General features: G+C 41.5%; 1 protein-coding gene across 1 annotated transcript in view; it reads left to right on the top strand.

The window, feature by feature from the left end:
• The window catches only part of CLVS1 (clavesin 1), a 43,491-nt gene that overhangs the window by 602 nt on the left and 21,533 nt on the right, over positions 1-21,356 (top strand). The window contains exon 2 of the mRNA XM_069960008.1: positions 14,313-14,487. Within this exon, the coding sequence (XP_069816109.1) occupies positions 14,313-14,487 (175 nt within the window). The remainder of the gene's footprint in view (positions 1-14,312; positions 14,488-21,356) is intronic.

Raw genomic sequence — 21,356 nt, 5'->3', positions numbered from 1 at the left:
ACGATTGCAGTTGGTGAAAAGTCACACATGTGGTTCTGTTGTTTTTGGGCTTGATCAAGGCCTGGTATTAGAATATATGCTTGAAGGAGATGCTACGAGGAAAATGTTTTAAGGTATACTTCACTTAAGAAAATTTAACCCTGTTGAATTCCTACCCATAATCTAAGCTTGTGTGTAATAGGTTTCTATTACATGAATTGGGTCGTTTGTCTGCAGCACATCCTGACTCCCACTCCAATCCTCTGTCCTCCCCCTCCCTTCTGAGACCAAAGTCACATGATCTATCTCTTCTGTTGCCAGGCAAGCTGTAACACCTCCCCTGTTACCCCACCCACCACTGACATCACACCAATCAGTGAGCCCCTGGTCAAGGAGAGGGGAAGCAACAAAACAGTAAAAGCCAGTATAGGGGAAAGGAGACACAGTTGTTTCATCTCTCTTTCCAATCTATTTATGTAGCTAGATAGATAGATAGATAGATAGATAGACAAGCTTGAAAATGGCGAAGATGGTTCTCTGAAACGTTGCTCCGGTTTTTTGTATGCTGCACTTTGCTGTTATTATGTTTGACGTGGATCACTTTTTGCATATGGAATAAATTCACATTTTTTCACCGTATCTGCCGAGTGCTGTGGATTATCTCCTGCTTATTTAATCCAGCCTTTGGTCAAGGCAAGATCCGCTGGCACCAACTCATCCAGGAGTGCTGCTGAATTATCCCCTGAATAGATAGATAGATATTTTGTTTACAGTGTAAGGGTATGTTCACACTGAGCGAATGGGGTATAATCCCACCTACTTCAGTATCAGACAGAATCTCTATGAGGGGACTTGTGCGCCTCCGCTCAAAGAATTGACATGTCAATTCTTTATGCAGAGAGAGGAGGAAAGCGGCAGGGCGCGAACTCTGCTGCGGAATTCCGCCCCAAGCAGAAGCAGATTGAGCCTGCGATGGGCAGATACTATAAGATGAGGTTGATACTTGGAAGGTGGCTCTGAGGTGCAATGCATGCTGGGAGATGTAGTTTCCCATCTGGCGCCATTTTGGATATAGACCAGCCTTTACAAAAACTTTTAACACAGGAACAGCCTCAGCTAGAAAGACGGAAGAAGGCTCAAAATATTCATGGGAGCTTGGTAAGACCAGCTAGGTTTGGGAGAGTTTCATTTTTTTAGCTCTTGGGTGGAATGCCCCTGTCAGGGCTGGGATAAACAGACAACAAAGGAACGTGAGCCCTGAGCTACCCCCAACCTCTGTCCCTGCTTATTTCTTCACCCATGCTAGACCGTGGGGCGACAACCACGATAACTGTGATATAAACCGACTAGGGTGCAGGGGATGGGAGACAAGAGACAGACAGACAAGCAAACACAGAAGAATGGTCAATAAGGCTGAGTCAAAACCAGGAGGGTGCGTCAGGACAAAATCACAAAGCTACCGGTAGTGAAGTACAAAGGGATCAGGCAAGGTGATGGTCAGAAACATGAAGCAAGGTCAGAACTGCAGAAAACAAACCACTAGAATAGCTGGTGCAGAGAAACTCAAACACTGGCAACTAGCATACTGTTTGCAGGCCTTAAATGCAGCCTGGAATTCCCACCCTCACAGGTGAGGGGAGGAGAAGCTCCATTGAACATTTAACCCTTCGGGTGACCAGGTCTGTACAACATAGCAATGGATTAAAACGCTTGCGCTCTCCGTTGTGCACCTAATGTCCAAGAACTCAGGCAAGCATCCACATCACCTGCAGAATCAGAGGTGGGACCAGCGGCACCGAAGTTATAACCGCCAGTCCTGACAGCCCCTTTAAAGGTAAACTGTCAAATAGAAGCTATGTTCTCACTATGGATTTAGTGTAAAATGATGACCGCAAAAATCATTCATGATCATTATTTGCAGCCGTCTGTATCATTTCTTCCTAAAATCCTGTAGTGGGAACAAAGCCAGAAAGTGAAGTCCAGCATACAGACAGCATGTTATACAGCTGAAGGCTGCGTTCACACTACGTATATTTCAGTCAGTATTGTGGTCCTCATATTGCAACCAAAACCAGGAGTGGATTAAAAACACAGAAAGGCTCTCTTCACACAATGTTGGAATTGAGTGGATGGCCGCCATTTAATGGCAAATATTTGCTGTTATTTTAAAACAACGGCTGTTATATTAAAATAACAGCAAATATTTGCCATTAAATGGCGGCCATCCACTCAATTTCACCATTGTGTGAACAGATCCTTTCTGTGTTTTTAATCCACTCCTGGTTTTGGTTGCAATATGAGGACCACAATACTGACTGAAATATACGTAGTGTGAACCCAGCCGAAAGCTGGGCAGACTGATTTATGTTTGTGGGACTAATTTCATAATAATTCATTTTTTATTTCTGGAAATGCTTATTCTTGCCTAAGTAGTCATGTGGGTGGTCCTACTCCTACTGCGAATGACAGCTCTTTCTCTATGCACACTTATACACAGATATCAATCACTCATTAGCTCTGAAAAAACAAACAAAAAAAATATACAGTATATATAAATATAAGTCTGCTCAGCTGATTCTGCTCCACAACACAATGCGTGCAGATTAGACTGCATTTTTATTGAGACAGGTTGTCTTTAAGGTGGCATACTACACATCCCTGCATTTTAATATTCAGCCGAGGTTTGCTATTTCATTGAATTACTTCTACTTGTAAATGTCTAAATAGCAGTTTACATGTTACCTAGAGATGCTGCATAGAATCTGCTGGAGGTGGATTCTGGTATTTGAACATAATTATTATGAGGTCTTTGGGTGGTTATTTCTATGTAAATGTGCTTACTCGCCTAGGACTGTAATTGCCAAGCAGCACGCCGTATGTTGTTGTCGGATTTGATTAGATTTTTATTTTTCTAAATGTGATGTTGAAGAGATTAGGAAGCTATCCGTAATGAGTAAACCTAGTGTTCAAAGTCCTTACTGTGCAATATTATTTAGACTTTCCTAAGAGAAGCTTTTGTCTGGAGGTTACATTTCATTGTTCTTAAAAAGTTCCTATTTTAGGAAAATGGGGGGGGGGTATTAGCTTATATAATACTCATTTATACTGAGTAGTCAAACATATCATTACCTTGATCACAATATAAGAAAACATCTCTTATTACACTTACTAGAATTCTGCAATGTCTCTGCTGCAAGTTTTTGTCTGGAAATTTATAACATTCAGTTAAAGGGGTGTTCCACTCAAACATAACTTTTCATATGTTGCTGCCCAGGGTGACATTAACAGTTCATTCCATACTTGTTATTATCTATTCAGTCTCCTTTTCCCAGTTCTAGGCTGCTGCTTTCTGCTGAAGACACAAATAAACTGTGTTTTAGTTTTACTCTCAGTCTCCCCCTCCTGTCCCTCCCTTCTGAGATGGCTGATGTAAACAAATCCATATGTACCTTTGTAGCTTCTTTGTAATGCTGGAATGATTAATTACAGTGAGTTCATCAGCAACTAGACCTCAGATTAACTCTCCCAGCATTACAAAGAAGGTACAAAGTTGCAGATAAAGCCTGCCAGGAACTTGCTTACATCAGCTGTCTTGAAAGGGAGGGGGCAGGAGGTGGAGACAGAGAGGAAGGACAGCTCACACACAGTTTTGTGTGTCTTTAGCAGAAAGAAGCAGCTGAGAATCGGGGGAAGGAGACTGAATAGATAATAACAAGTATGGAAGGGATTGTTAGTCTCACAATGTGCAGCAACATATGAAAAGTTATGTTTGAGTGGAATACCCCTTTAAAGGGGAACTATCAACAGGTTAGACCAGTGCTATTCAATTCCAGTCCTGAGGCCTCACCAACAGGTCATGTTTTGGGGATTGCATCAGGTATTATCACAGGTGTTTTTTGTATGAGAAATCCTCAAAACATGACCTGTTGGTGAGGCCTGAGGACTGAAACTGAGAAGCACTGGGTTAGACAAAGCTTCCTATAGTACACAGGGCCCTGAGGATCCCCTGCAGTTTTACATCACGTTCACACACCGTATATCTTAATTAAACAACAGTGCAGGTTTACAACAATGGCCGTTATTTAATGACAGCGGCCAATCGCTTTAATTACTAATTACTGTATACACTCCGTCCGGATTCCATGTGGATGCCCAAAAAACTGACATGTCAACCCTGAACTAAAGAACAAGAGGACACAGTGGGAGGTTAGTTGGGGGGAAAGATCAGAAGCAACGCAAGAAAATATTACTTTACTGAAAGAGTAGTAGATGCTTGGAACAAACTTACTGCAGATGTGGTTGGTAAACATATATCCTGGGATAAATATACATCTATCCTAAGATAATAAGAAGGGAAATACTAAAAAGGGCAGACTAGGTGGACCCAGTGGTCTTTTTCTACCAACTATGTTTCTATGTTTCAAAGGAGCTCTCTGTTGCTTATTTTATAAGTCTAGTATAACATATGTCCAAAGAAGAAGGCAGCAAGTAAAACTAATAAAGTAGCAAGGTAATTGTAAGGATGTGGCGCAAGTGAATGGCTGGTTCCTGCTAAGCTGATAATTGCACCAGACCAGCACTGCATTGCCTATATATAAGTGGTGTGCGTCACATAATTGACTACTAAAACTCTTTGTGGTTCAGACTTCTTGCAGCTGAACAGGATAATGCACTTTTTTTTCAAGACTGTATTTTACAAAGATTTGTCAATCATAGTAGGTTCAACCCATAGTATTCCTAATACAGACAAGAAGCAATGAGAGGTTCCTATGGTAGGGTATCATCCATCTGTGCATCACTTGGCAGAAATTTAGACAGATGTTATCAAATTCCTGACAAATCGAGAGGGTTAAACCCACTAAAAGCAGTAGATGGCCACCAACAGCTTCCATGGGTCTATGAGGATAGTCATTTCCCAACCACAATAGCAAGCTGTAAATTCAACTGAAAACAATCCATTCAGGAACTCAACCCACACATGACAGGTTGACAGTGTGGAAAATACTTTGTCAATTGTATGGGGAGACTTCAAAGACAAGGACAAATAGATAGAGCCATGCCTAGGTGGGAGAATGTGTGAATCCTGAATCTATTTCAGTGAAGAGACAGTATATAATCTTTAAATAACAGCTTGTTGAGTGGATTGAATTATTCTCATTGACATTTATTGCAAGATTTAATGGCAGGTTATACAGTATTTTCTTGTCAGTATAGCATTGTAAAAATGGGCTATATATAGCAGATTTCATATCGTACACATGGTAAGCAACAAATAAGCATCTAGCATTGAAAGTACAGAGAAAGTTTAGCTCAACCTTTTATTCCCTGCGCCAAGTTATACTCATGGTAGCCCAGGAAGCTGAAATATTGGGTGCTATCTGTATGACATATCCAAACTAGAAAAGTAGCCTATATTTGGCGTATATATCAACCTATTGGCATAAATGTATCCACATGAAACCTGTTTCAGCTTTTCTTGTGCATCAAAAACTGATACAAAAGGAAGAAGCTTACTTAGTCACTGCTTATTTTTCCTTTTTTTTTTTTTTTCATTTGCTTTTCTTTATTTGTTTTTGCAGCATTTTACATACTTTGCCAATTTTGATCCCTGTCCCCATTAGGGCTTACAATCTTAAGGCCCTATTCCACAGAACGATTATCGTCCGAATTCGGCCGATATCGGCCGCTATGGACGATAATCATCCCGTGGAATAGAGTGCAACGATCAGCCGACATCGTTCATGTCGGCTGATCGTTGCAGTCGCTTGTTTTTCAACATGTTGAAAAACAAGCGACTGATATAGCAGCGATCTGCTGCCGTCGCTCCATTGAATAGAAGCGTCGGCAGCAGACGCTGCTATATCCTATGGGCTGCCCGGACGATCAGTGATCACCCGGGCAGCCCCCCCGCAGCTCTCCGCCGCCCCTCCCGCACTCACCCGCTCGCTGCAGCCACGTTGAATAGCGGCAGCAGCGAGCGGGGAACGAGCAGCAAACGAACGCTCAGAGCGCTCGTTTGCTCCTCTAAACGACCCGTGTAATAGGCCCTTTAATTCGCCTATCTGTATGTTTCGGGAGGAAACCCACACAAACCCAGAGAGAACATAAAAACTCTTTGTAGATATTGCCCTGGGTGGGATTTGAACCCAGGACCCCAGCGCTGCAAGGCTACCATGCTGGATAATCCTGGATAAACATTATGGCTTTAAAAAACTATCTATACTGATGCAATATGAGAACAACATTTTTCAAATGTCTAAGCATTTCTGATAATGTACTTCTTAAGAGACATAGCCTTACTAATCCCCCATGAGCCTGCATTGTTTTGATAACCTGGTTACTGGTTGGATGGGCACTTCTGGCGTACCATACGGTCAAGCTGCTCCCACAACAGCTCAATGGGGTTCAGATCTGGTGACTGTGCTGGCCACTCCATTACCTATGATAGAATACCAGCTGCCTGCTTCTGCTGTAAATAGTTCTTGCACAATTTGGAGGTGTGTTTAGGGTCATTGTCCTGTTGTAGGATGAAATTGGCTCCAATCAAGCGCTGTCCACTGGGTATGGCATGGCGTTGCAAAATTGAGTGATGGCCTTCCTTATTCAGAATCCCTTTTACCCTGTACAAATCTCCCACCTTACCAGCACCAAAGCCACCCCAGACCATCACATTACCTCCACCATGCTTAACAGATGGCGTCAGGCATTCTTCCAGCATCTTTTCATTTGTTCTGCGTCTCACAAACGTTCTTCTTTGTGATCCAAACACCTCAAACTTGGATTCATCCGTCCACAACACTTTTTTCCAGTCTTCCTCTGTCCAATGTCTGTGTTCTTTTGCCCATCTTAATCTTTTTCTTTTATTTGCCAGTCTCAGATATCGCTTTTTCTTTGCCACTCTGCCCTGAAGCCCAAAATCCCGCAGCCGCCTTTTCACTGTAGATGTTGACACTGGTGTTTTGCGGGTACTATTTAATGAAGATGCCAGTTGGGGACCTGTGAGGCGTCTGTTTCTCAAACTAGACACTCTAATGTGCTTATCTTCTTGCTTAGTTGTACAACGCGGCCTCCCACTTCTTTTTCTACTCTGGTTAGAGCCTGTTTGTGCTGTCCTCTAAAGGGAGTAGTACACACCGCTGTAGGAAATCTTCAATTTCTTAGCAATTTCTCGCATGGAATAGCCATCATTTCTAAGAACAAGAATAGACTGTCGAGTTTCAGATGAAAGTTCTCTTTTTCTGGCAATTTTGAGCGTTTAATTGACCCCACAAATGTGATGCTCCAGAAACACAATCTGCTCAAAGGAAGGTCAGTTTTGTAGCTTCTGTAACGAGCTAGACTGTTTTCAGATGTGTGAACATGATTGCACAAGGGTTTTCTAATCATCAATTAGCCTTCTGAGCCAATGAGCAAACACATTGTACCATTAGAACACTGGAGTGATAGTTGCTGGAAATGGGCCTCTATACACCTATGTAGATATTGCACCAAAAAACAGACATTTGCAGCTAGAATAGTCATTTACCACATTAGCAATGTATAGAGTGTATTTGTTTAAAGTTAGGACTAGTTTAAAGTTATCTTCATTGAAAAGTACAGTGCTTTTCCTTCAAAAATAAGGACATTTCAGTGTGACCCCAAACTTTTGAACGGTAGTGTACGTAGTGCTGCCTTCTAAGGAATCCCTTGTGGCACCGCAAGAAACTGACATGTCAGTTTTCTATGTCCGCTATTCAGTGAATAGCAGCCACAGAAAACCCGTCAGTTCACACAATGGAGTGTGTGGCTCCGGCCACACGCTCCATTGTGTGCAGTGGGAATTTAGATTCGGGTGCGCACGGATGCGCCCGAATCTGAATTCAGCAGCAGTCAAGATCATCTGGCCGGTACTGCTGTACATGCAGGGATGATCTTCTCTGACATCGCCATTCCACGACCCGGCCGGGTCACAGAACGGCCGCTGTCTTACTACGTGGGAACATGGCCATAGACTGGATGGACATGGATTGTGTTTATAGCTGGCAAGTGCATCACAGCCACATATGAAATCATGCATGTAACCTTACTCTAAGGGCTCGTGGACGAAGCCATTTTCAGCTATGATAAGATTGCCATAGAGCAGGGATGGGGAACCTTTGGCCCTCCAGCTGTGCTTCAGCTGTCCAGGCATTATGGGAATTGTAGTTCTGCTACAGCTGGAGGGCCGAAGGTTCCCTATCCCCATCGAAGTACACAGAACTATCCATTTGTATGCCTCTGATTTCTATTTTTTTTTTTTCTTGGCTGATATTATATGAATATAAAAGAAGAACCAAAGTATTTTCTGCTAGAAAGACTGCTGTACTCTCCTTAAGGAATCAGTCATTTGGCTTCCATGCAGCCGTATACTGCCGTATAAACTCCGTGCCCGTGTGCATGAACCCGAAGACATAGTTGTACCTAATTAAAATTTATAAGATTTCACCAAGACACGGAGAAAAGTATGAGTCACCCGTTATTTCAGTCCTTGAATGAGAATATATGAAAAGAAAAAAAAATATTAGAATTTCTGGTGACAGCTATAGTTTAATGTATACAAGTCATGTTGATTAAAATGTCACAGCAAATAGCCAGAGTCCTTTAACATGACACATAGTAGATACATAAGTTCCATGGGATATTTTATTGACCAGGAAAAGAGCTGATGTGCATTGTCATCTCTATTATTTGCAACATTGTGTTTGTGATTGAAAAATCAATTATTGGACATTTCTGTAAGTAGTAGTTAGATAGAATCAGCCCCAGACAAAATCAATGTCTGCTGTTATTGCTAAGAACCTCCATACAAGTGGACCATAAGACACTGGAAAACATAACAAGATGTCAACAGAAATGTTCTGTAATCGCTAAGAGCCTGTGGTACCTTATGTTTTAGACATTGTAGGTGTTGCTCTTACATACAAATTTAACCTCCATATGGCTCATTGACATCTCTGATTCTAAAACTTTAGGAACAACGAATATTCTTTGGAATATATTTACAATATATCTTATTATTTTTTGATTTTTTGCATGGCAGATAAAAGCTGAGCTGTGATTGGTTGCAATTAGAGATGAGCGAACCTCGAGCATGCTCAAGTCGATCCGAACCCGAACTTTCGGAATTTGATTAGCGGTGGCTGCTGAACTTGGATAAAGCCCTAAGGCTATGTGGAAATCATGGATATAGTCATTGGCTGTATCCATGTTTTCCAGACAACCTTAGAGCATTATCCAAGTTCAGCAGCCCCAGCTAATCAAATACCGAACGTTCGGGGTCGGATTGACTCGAACCCGAACTCGGTTCGCTCATCTCTAGTTGCAATAAATCTTCCCCATAGATGGAGAACTAATATGTAATATCCTGACATTTGTATGAGTTTTCTGACAATAGACAATCCCTTAAAGCTGCTCACATTGAAATAAGATTTGCATTATCATATTCTGAAAATGTGCTCCAGCTACCAGCCATTGTCTGTTCTCACCACTCATGGATTGTGGACGTATGACATATTGTACATGCTGAAGCCATTATGGACAAAACTACATCATGGCCTGGAATAAATGGTGATGTGATGTGACAGCGTTATTGACGACTTGTGTCAGAATCTAAACACCCTAGGGACAGAGTCCAACAGAGTCCAGGGGCCTCAGCATATACAGTACAGTACAAAAATCCCATGTATAGGAACAGTACATTATAGGCATAAGAGAGGAGACATAGAAACTTAGGAAACTGAATGCAGAAAATAATTACTTGGACTATCTGATCTTTCCTTACATTATTTTCATTATTATTATTATTATTATTATTATTATTATTATCATCATCATCTCAGAATAGACTCATGCTTATCTAAAGCAGGTTTATATTCAGTAACTGTAAATTTACCAATCTGGATGATTGTTTCAAGCATCTACTACTCTTTCAGTAAAGTAATATTTTCTCACGTTGCTCCCGATCTTTTCGCCAACTAACCTCCCACTATGTACTCTTGTTCTTGTGTTTAATTTCTTACTAAAACACTTCCCTCCTGAACCTTATTTAGTCCTTTAATATATTTAAATGTTTAGTTCATGTACCTTCTGTCCTACAGACTATGAAGATTTAGCTCTTTATGCCTTTCCCTATAAGTTTTATGCTAAAGACCCTCCACCATTTTTGTAGCCCGTCTTTGGACCCTTCTATTTTATAATTATCCCTTTTAGGTGAGGTTTCCAGGACTGGACACGTTATTCCAGATGTGGTCTCACTAGAGCTGTATAAAGCGGAATCACAATCTCCCTCTTCCTACTGGTTATACCTCTAGCTATACACCCCAGCATACAAATTGTTTTCCCTACCGCCTTGTTGCACTGGTGACTCATTTTAAGGCTTTAAGAAATCACTACCCCTAAATCCTTCTTTTCTGAAGTCTTTATTAACACAGAACTGCCGATATGATTCTCAGATAGAGGAATCCTCCTCCTAAACTGCATTATCTATTACATTTGGAAACATTAAACTGCAGTTTCCATTGTATTGACCACTTATCTAGTGAAGCTAAATAATTTTCCACATTAAAGACAAGCCAGAACTTAGGACTCAGAACAGACCCCTGTGGCCACCACTTGTAACCAGTCTCTGCTCAGAATACACACCATAAGCAACCATCCTCTTATATCTATACGTCAGCCAACTGCAAATTCACTCATCTATCCAGAGATTAAGGGTCCTATTCCACAGTAACGATAATTTGCCGAAACGGCCCGATTCGGCCGATTATCGCTCGGTGGAATAAAGAGAATGATCAGCCGATGATCGTGTCATTGGCTGATCGTTCATTTAGGGCCAGACCTAAAATCATCGTTCCCCCACCGTGCATCGCTACGGTTAAATAGTGGTGCGCGGCAGGCGATCGATGATTTGAGAAGCAGCAGCATACATTACCTGTCAGGTCTTCTGCTCCGCTCTGTCTTACTCCCCGGGTCCCGCGCGCTCTAGCTTCAGAATGGCCTGTCAGCCGAGCGGCGATCTAGCAGAGCGGCGCTTGTTTACATCATTGATCGGGCCCTTGGACCCTAAGTCCAATCCTTGATAGTTAAGGATTTGTGCAACTGTATTAAAAGTCCAGATAGGTGATAGCAACAGCACCACTTTCATCCAGCACTTGGGAAGTAGTGCATTAAGGCTATGTTCACACTACATAAGAGACCGGCCATTCCGTGACCCGGCCGGGTCACGGAACAGCCGGTCTTAGAAAAGATCATCCCAGCCGTTCTGCAGTACCGGGCGGATGATCTTTAGCACCAGAGAGTTCTGATGCAGGCGCATTCGCGCGCGCCCGCATCTGAACTCTCCACTGCACACTATGGAGCATGCGGCTGGAGCCACTCGCTCCATTGTGTGCACTGACAGAGTTTTCTGCGGCCACTATTCAATGAATAGTGGCCGCAGAAAACTGAAATGTCAGTTTTGTACGGCGCCGCTAGGGATCCCAGAGGGGGCCAGGATTCCCTCAGAAGGCAGCACTATGTAAGTTCCATGGGTATCATAGCCATTGTAACAACGGTGTGGTTCCCAAAGAACTTACGTTTTGTGAACATAGCCTAATACTGCATCTAGCCAAAAGGCAAAAGAATACCAAAATAAAGAAGAAAATTGAAAAGGTGCAGAACTTTTTGACCCTATTTGAATAAGTCCTAAAATAAATGACATGTTATACAGATGTACAGAGCAGAGAGGTGCCTTGCTGGAATATATTTCTATGTACCTAGTAGCTAATGTATTCGGTGCTTTGTGTTGGAATTTGTTCAGTCCTAAAATGGCATTCTTTTTCCCACTTGCATTTATATCTTTAATAATAATAACCTTCAGTTATATAGCACGAACATATTCCACAGCACATTATGTCCATAAAACTTTAAATGTTGCTACAAATCCAGAAATAAGGTTGTAGAAAATCACTCTCTCTTTTTGGCAACACAACATTTCTAAGCAAACTGATCAACAACCATAATTCTTAAAATTATTAGACATGCAAACTACACACCACAGACTTGGACTGTGCACTTTTAGAATTTTATATCCTGTTCACACACATTCTTTCCTGTACAATACATTAATTACACTTTCAATAAATTAAAATGTAGTCTTACTAAGAGCCCTATTACACAGGGTAATCAACAAGAGCAAAGGAGCAGAGCTCGCTTGCTCCTAGTTGTGCTGGCACTATTACACGCGTCGGCAGTGACTGGGTGAGTACACGGGGGGCGAAGGGAGCTGCCGGGGGCTGCCAGAGTGATGGCTAGATCATCCGGGCAGCCCATTAAAAATAGCAACGGTCTGCTGCCGTTGCCCCTACCCCACATAGCAGCAGATCGTTACTATCTTTGTCGTTTGTCTTTTAACATGTTGTATGATAAACACAGACAACGATCAGCCAACATTGTTCATGTCGGTTGATCATTTTCTTCTATTACACCAGATGATTATCGGCTGTAACGATTATCGGCTGTTAATCGTTTTGTGTAGTAGGGACTTTTCTAAGATCCCTATTACACAGGGTGAATTTCTGCCCAAGCAAATATCGCTCGTGTAATAAATAAAATGCTTAGCTGAGGAGCCAATCATTGACTGATCGTTGTCCTTCAGCAAGTTTGATAATCATCGGCCACTGTCAACACAACGCTACGTGTAATAGTGATGCATGGCTGATGTGAGAGTGAAGAAAATAATAAAGACGCAAGCCTACCTCTCCACACTCAGCCGATTTCCTCCTGGCTTATTTCTGTGATCCCCCACTTACTGTAGCCGCCTCTGGCAATTCCAAACCTGTTTAACCAATCACTGGCCACGGTGCTGTCCCATCATTGATTGGCTAAGGAGCCTGTCACGGGATTAGAAGTGTCAACGGCGACTGCGGTGAGCAGAAAATCCCACAGACAAGGCTGGAGGACACAAGGGAAGCTTGGGCAGGTAAATACATACAGTATATATATATTATTTTACACCTTTACGGCTATGTTCACACTACGTAAGTTTCCAGCCGTAGCGCGTTCCGTGAATAAGCGGCCGGAGACTTACGTAGTTTGCGTATAATGGAAAGTATACGAAGTACGGCTGCACAGTTCACACTACGTATGAACTTGCACCCGGATCGTACGCGGCGGCGTAAAAAATTAACCAGACCATTGTTAGCGGACGAAAATGCCGTAACTTACGCCCGTACCGTTACATGCGGTCCCGTACGTAGTGGTGATTTCTTAATTTTTGCAGCTTTTTGTGCCAATCCAAAAGGTTCTGTGGGGTGTCTGGGGCTAGGCGAAGATTTCCAAGTAAAAGACTGCTGTCAGATCGCTACGTAGGGCGCTTGGGAAGCGTAAGTAGACTACGGGCATAAGTTCGCGATCCGTACGTAGCCGGCCGCAAGTAGCGTAAATCTCCGGCAGGAGTTTACCGCGTATATGTCCGGCCGCGAAAAATATGCGGCCGGACATATACGCAGTGTGAACATAGCCCTAGGCTGGGTTCACACTACGTATATTTCAGTCAGTATTGTGGTCCTCATATTGCAACCAAAACCAGGAGTGGATTAAAAACACAAAAAGGCTCTGTTCACACAATGTTGAAATTGAGTGGCATCCATACATTGCATGAACTACCTTTATTTCGACCGGCTAAGTACAGCCAATTGCAGCTTCACCCAATGTTAACATCTGGGATGAGAAAAATGTTCTGAGAAATCTACAATTTACGACCATCGTGTTCAAAAATTGTCCTAGTAGTCAGCAATTTAAATAGTGTTCAACTTATGCACTTTTTAATGTTTCTTTCCAGCAAAATTTCTGTTGTGGGTAGGAGTGAAACCCATGTTTTTTTTTAGAATTGTAAGCTATTTTATACCCTCCTTCAAGTATATGAAAGTAAAACATTTAAAAACTACTAAACCACCCACTTTATTGGCTATATGCTATATGTGACTATGGACTTCCATGTAAATTTGGTGTATTGTGGGACATAGAAAGTGTGCATTGTAGACTAGTAGACACAATGGGGGAGATTTATCAAACATGGCGTAAAGTAGAACTGTCTCAGTTGCCCCTAGCAACCAATCAGACTCCATCTTTCATTCCTCACAGACTCTTTGAAAAATAAAAGGTTGAATCTGATTGGTTGCTAGGGGCAACTGAGCTAGTTCTACTTTACACCATGTTTGATAATTCTCCCCCAATAGGCTTTAAGATAACTAAACTGTTCTCACATCCTTAAAAATAACTGCGTAAAGCTTGTATTTTCTCAGGATGCCCCTGAACTATCATTTATTTCCTTTCAGGAACTCCTTTGTGGACATATTACGCGCCATTCTTCTATCACTGGAAGTTCTAATAGAAGACCAAGAGCTTCAGATCAATGGCTTTATTTTAATAATAGATTGGAGCAATTTTTCCTTCAAGCAAGCCTCCAAGCTCACCCCGTCAATCCTCAGGCTAGCCATTGAAGGGCTGCAGGTATGTGAAGATAACCTAATACTAGAGCAGTATAGTATGAAATGGCGAAATTCGTTTTCTATTTCCTCCTAAATCATAGATACAGCTGGTATTCCTAAATGCTGGTTAGAGATTTTCTATATCATCCATCAGTAGAGGTTTGGGGATTAAACTGCTCAGCATCTGGTAAAATAAAATTAAGTCATTCAACTTCACTGTAACATAAGTGGACGAAAAGAAAAGATTTCATGGCTTTTATAGGAATAGATATTAAGATGAATATGTAAAGTTGGGCATAAATGACAGGGTTATTGAAGAGTATGGAGAATGAATCATTCTTACTTCCAGCATTTCACTTAAAGGGGTAGTGCGGCGGTAAGCAATTATTCACTAAATAACAAACATTACAAAGTTATACAACTTTGTAATGTATGTTATGTTAGTGAATGTCCCCCTTCCCCGTGTTTCCCCCCACCGACGCTAGACCCGGAAGTGTAGTGTTCTATACTCACCTGATTCGTGTCGACCCCCGTCACCCGAAGATGACATCATTGTTACAGGATGGCGGACGGGGGTCGACACGAATCAGGTGAGTATAGAACACTACACTTCCGGGATGGGGGGGAACACGGGGAAGGGGGCCATTCACTAACATAACATACATTACAAAGTTGTATAACTTTGTAATGTGTGTTATTTAGTGAATAATTGCACTACCCCTTTAAAAAATGTCATCTGAAACAAATACAATAGGGCTGATTTACTAACAGGTTCCTGACAGCAATTGGTTGGATTTTTGTCAATTTTCCCTGTCAGTTTAGTGTTCCAACATATTTACTTTGTGTACTACACAATTTTTCTAGAAACCTGACAAACCCATCATTTTGTCACAAGGCGTGTCGAGTGGCTGTGTCGTGGCTGTGTCATAGGTGTGCCCTTTAAAACCCGCCACAACCAACAGATTTATTAAGGAAACCATCATTTTTTAATGGGTTTTCTGTTTTGAAAACCAGCCACTTCTAGTGTAGCGGGACGGTCTGGTTTTAGTTTTTTACTTTGAAAAACCTTCCAGATTTAGATAGGGCATTCACCTCAAAAATGAATGACAGCATAACTGCTTAAAAATTACGCATTGTTAGTAAATGAGGTCCAGTAACTGAGGCCCAGTTAGTAAATGAGGTCCTAAAACAGTAAAAAGATCTATTGAATCATTTAAAAAATAAATATGTAGAAGTTGAGTAAAAAAAAATATTTTCAAGCAAATACTAAAATACTCTCAGGGTGTATTTTAATATCTTTAATATAAATATCTAATATTAATATATCTTAATAATGTCAACCTATGATGGATCTTAATCTAGCCAGAGACCAGTGTTCCTTAGGTCCCAGAAAAGTATATTGTATTTATTTGGTAATACAATATAATAGATAACATAACTAGGGCAACAATCTGATCAGTGGGGGTCCATCCAATAAGTCCCCCTTGATCCCAACAATAGAGGAAAAATGTCTCACCATGAATATATTGCTCCACTCCATTCATTCAGGAACCATTTTTCTTTGTTATTGTGATCTATGGTGGCCCCAGTAGTTGGACCCCTATTGATCACTTTTGAATCTTCAATTCTCTGAACAGGAGGTAACATTTCAAGTTAAGAATACCTTCTGGGATCCCTTGCGCAGTCAGTGTACGTCACGCTACCTGCGCAGGGAAACGGGCCAGGAGACACGCAAAGGCCGGAAACGGGCCCCAGGTGACTTAACTCTTTTTTTTTTTTTTTTTTATTAGCTGTAGTTAACCCCTGCCTGACTACAGCAGGGCTGCAGTCAGGTAGGGGTTAATATTTTCCGGCATATAAGGCGAACCCCTTACAATATTCTTAAAAGTCAGCGGTCGCCTTACATGTCGGAAAATATGGTAGTATTTTTTTTCTATGTAACGTCTGATCTGCTAACCAAAAGTGAACTTTTGTCATCTATAACATATTTTGTCATCTTTAATATAGTCATATTTAGAGACTACACAACGTAAACTGTTGTAGTTATACATAACTGTGTGGATGCACCATGCATGGCTTGTCTGATCACATAGTTCTTCACATTACTATCTACATACTATTATATTTAAAGCGACTCTGTACCCACAATCTGACCCCCCCCCCCAAACCACTTGTACCTTCAGATAGCTGCTTTTAATCCAAGATCTGTCCTGGGGTCCGTTCGGTGATGCAATTATTGTCCTAAAAAACAACTTTTAAACTTGCAGCCCCGTGCCCAAAGGGAGTATCTGTGCCCTTACTTTGCACCACCCCTCCGTCCCTCCTCCCCACCCTCCTTATCATTAGGAATGCCACTGAAACATTTTCTCCTGTCTGAACATTGCACAGGTACTTAACGATCCAGCCCATGTGCCGGGCTAACACAGCTAATGAATAGGAGGCAATCTGCCTGGAGCATTCCTAATGATGAGGGCGGGGAGGAGCGACAGAGAGGTTGTGCCAGCCTCATGCATACACAATCTAGGCCACGCCCATTGGGCACGGGGCTGCCAGTTCAAAAGTTATTTTTTAGGACAATAACTGCATCACCTGCCGAACGGACCCCAGGACAGATCTTGGATTAAAAGTAGCTATCCGAAGGTACAAGTGGTTTGGGGAGGTACAGAGTCGCTTTAAGTACTAATGTTCTAGTAAGTATCAATGTTATTCCTTAGTAACAGTGAGATCTGCAAATATGTTTCTTGGTTATGTAAATGATAGCAAGGAGATTTTTGAATGAATTGCATTAAGCTGAACGCTAAAGTGGAATGTACTTATTATTTCACTCTACTCCAGAAAAAAAAAGAAAGATCCTAAGCAAACCAGAGTTACCTCCAAAAGGAACATCACACCAGCTATAAATACCCTTTCAGGATTCTTGCCACCGATTGGTACAAAGCAGTGTACTAGTTGGCTACAGAGAATCTATAAGGAGACCATACGCCTACAATAATTGACAGACGACCAATCGCTCAGCCGTCAATTATCTCTACAGTCCTCCCCTTTCCTCCTCACACTCGGGAAAGTTCAGCACGGCTTACAGATTCTGTGTCCTGATTCTCATTAAAGAGAGCCTGTTGTATATGGAGACTTCTTCCTTCTGGAGAAAATTGGCTTTTTTATTGTACCAGCTTCCAGAGGTCTTTTGAATTTCGTGATTTCTGAGCCTTCTTGTTAGCACAGAGTAGACCTACAAAATATTTAGGAGACATTATGGAAGATAGTTGTATGGCTTTATCATAGCTTTTTTTTGATCTGTCTGTATATCTATTTGCCTGTTTACTTGTGTGTCTATCCATCATATGTCAGTACCAAACAAGGGAATGTGTCAATTTTATCTGCTTCCTACCTGTAACACCCCAATGGAAGTGGATCCACTCTGTCACCCAACTTTGGCTTTGTTCAGAGACAGCAGTCCAGGTCAAGCACAGAAGGGTGAGCATTGTGATTGGGAGGTAGATGACCACAGTGGGAATGCTGGGTCTGTACACTGAAGGTAGGGCATGCACATGGGACCTATGGACCAGACCAGGAACTGCAACCACAGAAGGGGGAATGGAGGAAGAAGTCCGGTGAGCAGAGCAACAGCAGCGATCTAGTGGCAGTGAGTTGGGGCTCATAATACACTGGCAGGTTCTGACCACCAATGTTAGACTGCCCACCATTTAAACTGGGGCACAGGCCACAGTCCAGAGGAGACCTGCAGCCTGAGGCATTTCATTTATTGTTGATAACATTAACATATGGAGAACAAATGTTGTACTACTACTACTAGGAAGTGCACAAATGTTAGGCATTATCTATCTATCTATCTATCTATCTATCTATCTATCTATCTATCGGTATACATGTAAGTAGATGCAGACCATCAACCTCAAGAAAGTAAAAAATCGTTATCAGCAATTATTTTTCTATTTACTTATAGGCAATAAAACGCACATTACACACTTACAGATCTTGCAGTCTGTTAATCGGATGTTTCATTGCCAGAACATTGCTAACATTTCACACAAAGTGATTTTCTTTACTGCATTCAAGATTCTCTTTATTGCAGCAGTTTCACTCAATTGATCCTCTACTTAGCCACACACATTATGGTTTGGCACACAAGCTTAGTCAGTTTATTATGGTAGACATAGGTTTTTCAACGCAGTCAAGTCCAAAATGGAATGTCATTTGGATTACGTTAGCAGAAGTCAAAAGCAAATATGGCAATTTGCTGCCCTATATCAAATCAGATATAAAAGTGTATGACTAAGCCCAAAATACAAGCACTTATTTCAGACGGGCTCAATTTCTCTTGACACCACCTATTATTTAGGGTGCCACACACAGATTTCTGTTTCCTTTCTGTACAAAAGAGCAATACATCTGTATTATCTGTCAGTAAACTGATCTGACCTGCTTAAAATCCGACTACATTATCGCTGATTGTAGCCTGTAAACATCTGAGAACAGTATCAAAGACATCTCCATCAAGTGAAATCGAACTGTAAGATGAAAACACATACAGGAGATGAGAAAAGGAGGTAAATGGAGGCTAATCATACACATATGAAAATGGTTGGAGTGAAACTACTCTCTATTATTATTATTATTATTATTATTGAAAATGCCCTTGATTCCAGAGTGCTGTACATATAATAAGGGTTGAAATAAAGAATGTAACATAAAATCAAGAAACAAGACACAAATTACATGCGTAAAATAGATGCCAGACTAGTAAATAGGCATAGAGGGCCCTGTCCGCAAGGGCTTACAGGTGAGGGGAGGGAGGCAGTAGGGAAGGGGGCAGCTAGTCAAGGCAGGTAGATTTATTGTAGGTTGAAGCCTAAATTAAAAAGAGGGTTTTCAGGTTGTTCATGAAGGTCTTGATGGTGTATGAGAGCTGAATGTGTTGGGGTAGTGAGTTCCAGATTATGGGGAAGGCTTGGGCAAAATCCTGGAGGCAGTTGTGTAAGGTATGAACAAGAGGGGGTACACAAACAAAGGTTGTGGGAGGATAAGAGGTGGCATGGAGGACCCTAACAGGATATTAGGTGGGAGATATACAGAGGAGACAGGTTGTGGATGGCCTTGTATATCATGGTTAACAATTTCAAATGAATTTGTTGGGCAATAGGGAGCCAGTGAAAGGATTGAAAGAGGCAGAGCAAGAGGAGAGGTGAAAGATTAGTTGGGCTGCAGAGTATAGGGTAAACTGGAGGAGAGCCAGGGTGTTAGATGGAAGGCCAGAGAGGAGGATGTTACAGCGGTTCAAGAGGAGATGAATAGGGCATTTACCAGCCATTTTGTTCAGTCAGGGTTGGGAAAAGAGCAGATTCGGGAAATATGTGTTGAGGTGGACTGTGATTGACAGATTAGATAGTGGGGTGGAACAAGATGGGGGAAAGAGGATTTATTCTGTTTTGTTGAGTTTTAAAAAGCTTTTATTGGATCACCATAGATCCTATAGGCCCCTATACATTACATTATTGGCCAATCCTTAAAAAATAGGCATGTTTAGTCAACTTTGAAATAATGGAGGAGATTTATCAAACCGGTGTAAAGTGAAACTGACTCAGTTGCCCCTAGCAACCAATCAGATTCCACTTTTCATTTCTCACAGATTCTTTGAAAAATAAAAGGTGGAATCTGACAATTCTACTTTACGTCAGTTTGATTAATCTCCCCCAATGTGTTTTCTGAGAGATCGGCCTCCGTCAGAGCTGTCTGGCAGCCGTATACCCCTCACCTTGACTGAATGTTCAGCCATGCTGAATGCTGGTACGAGTGGGGAGAATAGGATATGATAGGACAGCTATTGAAGGTGCATGGGCATCTTAATGTCCCACTAGCAGTCAGATTCTGAATGATGAATATTCTATTTACCACCAGGCTCCAGATAGTAAATGCCATGGACGGTGACCTTTAGGAATGACATACTGAATCCCATCAAATCATTATTGTCGACTGAGTGGAAAGGTGGTTGAGGCTAAATGACATCTATATCTGCCAAGAAAAGAAAATTACCTCCTTAGCTTTTGTTACATTTATCTAATAAAGGATCATACCTCGCCGCTATTCAGCTCCTTACTGGACTGTTCTAGTTCTATTCTTTTCACGTTTGGTTTTGCTTTACATTTATGCTATCTTTTCTGCTTCCATTTTCTGACACTGACGGAGTGCCTTTTTCTTGGGAAGGAATAGTCTTATACATTTGAAGAGATATTAATTAATGTTCTATACTCACAATGTCACAATGGAGATTTGTACATTTACAGCTCCAGCTTTATGTCCACCTGTCAACACCGTCTATTGTAGATCAAGTACACTATATATAGTATATTTCACATGTGATTAAACTCCGAACCTCGTAATAACAGATTTACCACTTTAGCTGGCGTGTAGGTGTATTATAAGCTTTGACATATAATAATACGGTTTGATGTAACCCCAGGATTGCTGTCTGTAGGTGTTGTACACGGTGTCATTCAAGAGAAGTTAATGGGATTGTTTTTTTTCCTTCGCTTTTTACTCCTATGTTATTAATAATAATATTTATTACACTGTTTTATGAATAGTGGATACTTATAAAATCATACCATACTGGAGTTCATAGCAGTCGTCACTTGTATATCCGGTGAAGTTTAGCATGGATGAAAAGCCTATGTGGATTAAAGGGGTCATCCAGTCTTGTCTTTAGAATAAGACCTTAGATAAGCGGGGATTTGACTCCCGGATGCTATAATACTACAGTACATTGCACTGCTGCCACTAATAGTACAGCAATGCATAAATGAGCTCTAGTAAATATTGAAGAGGCTACAGTGCTTGTAAACAGCTGATCAGTGATGGTGCCGGGAGTTGAAC

This window comes from Dendropsophus ebraccatus, chromosome 2, assembly GCF_027789765.1.
Source record: "Dendropsophus ebraccatus isolate aDenEbr1 chromosome 2, aDenEbr1.pat, whole genome shotgun sequence".
NCBI classification, from domain to species: domain Eukaryota; kingdom Metazoa; phylum Chordata; class Amphibia; order Anura; family Hylidae; genus Dendropsophus; species Dendropsophus ebraccatus.
This window is presented reverse-complemented; position numbering and strand designations above follow the sequence as displayed.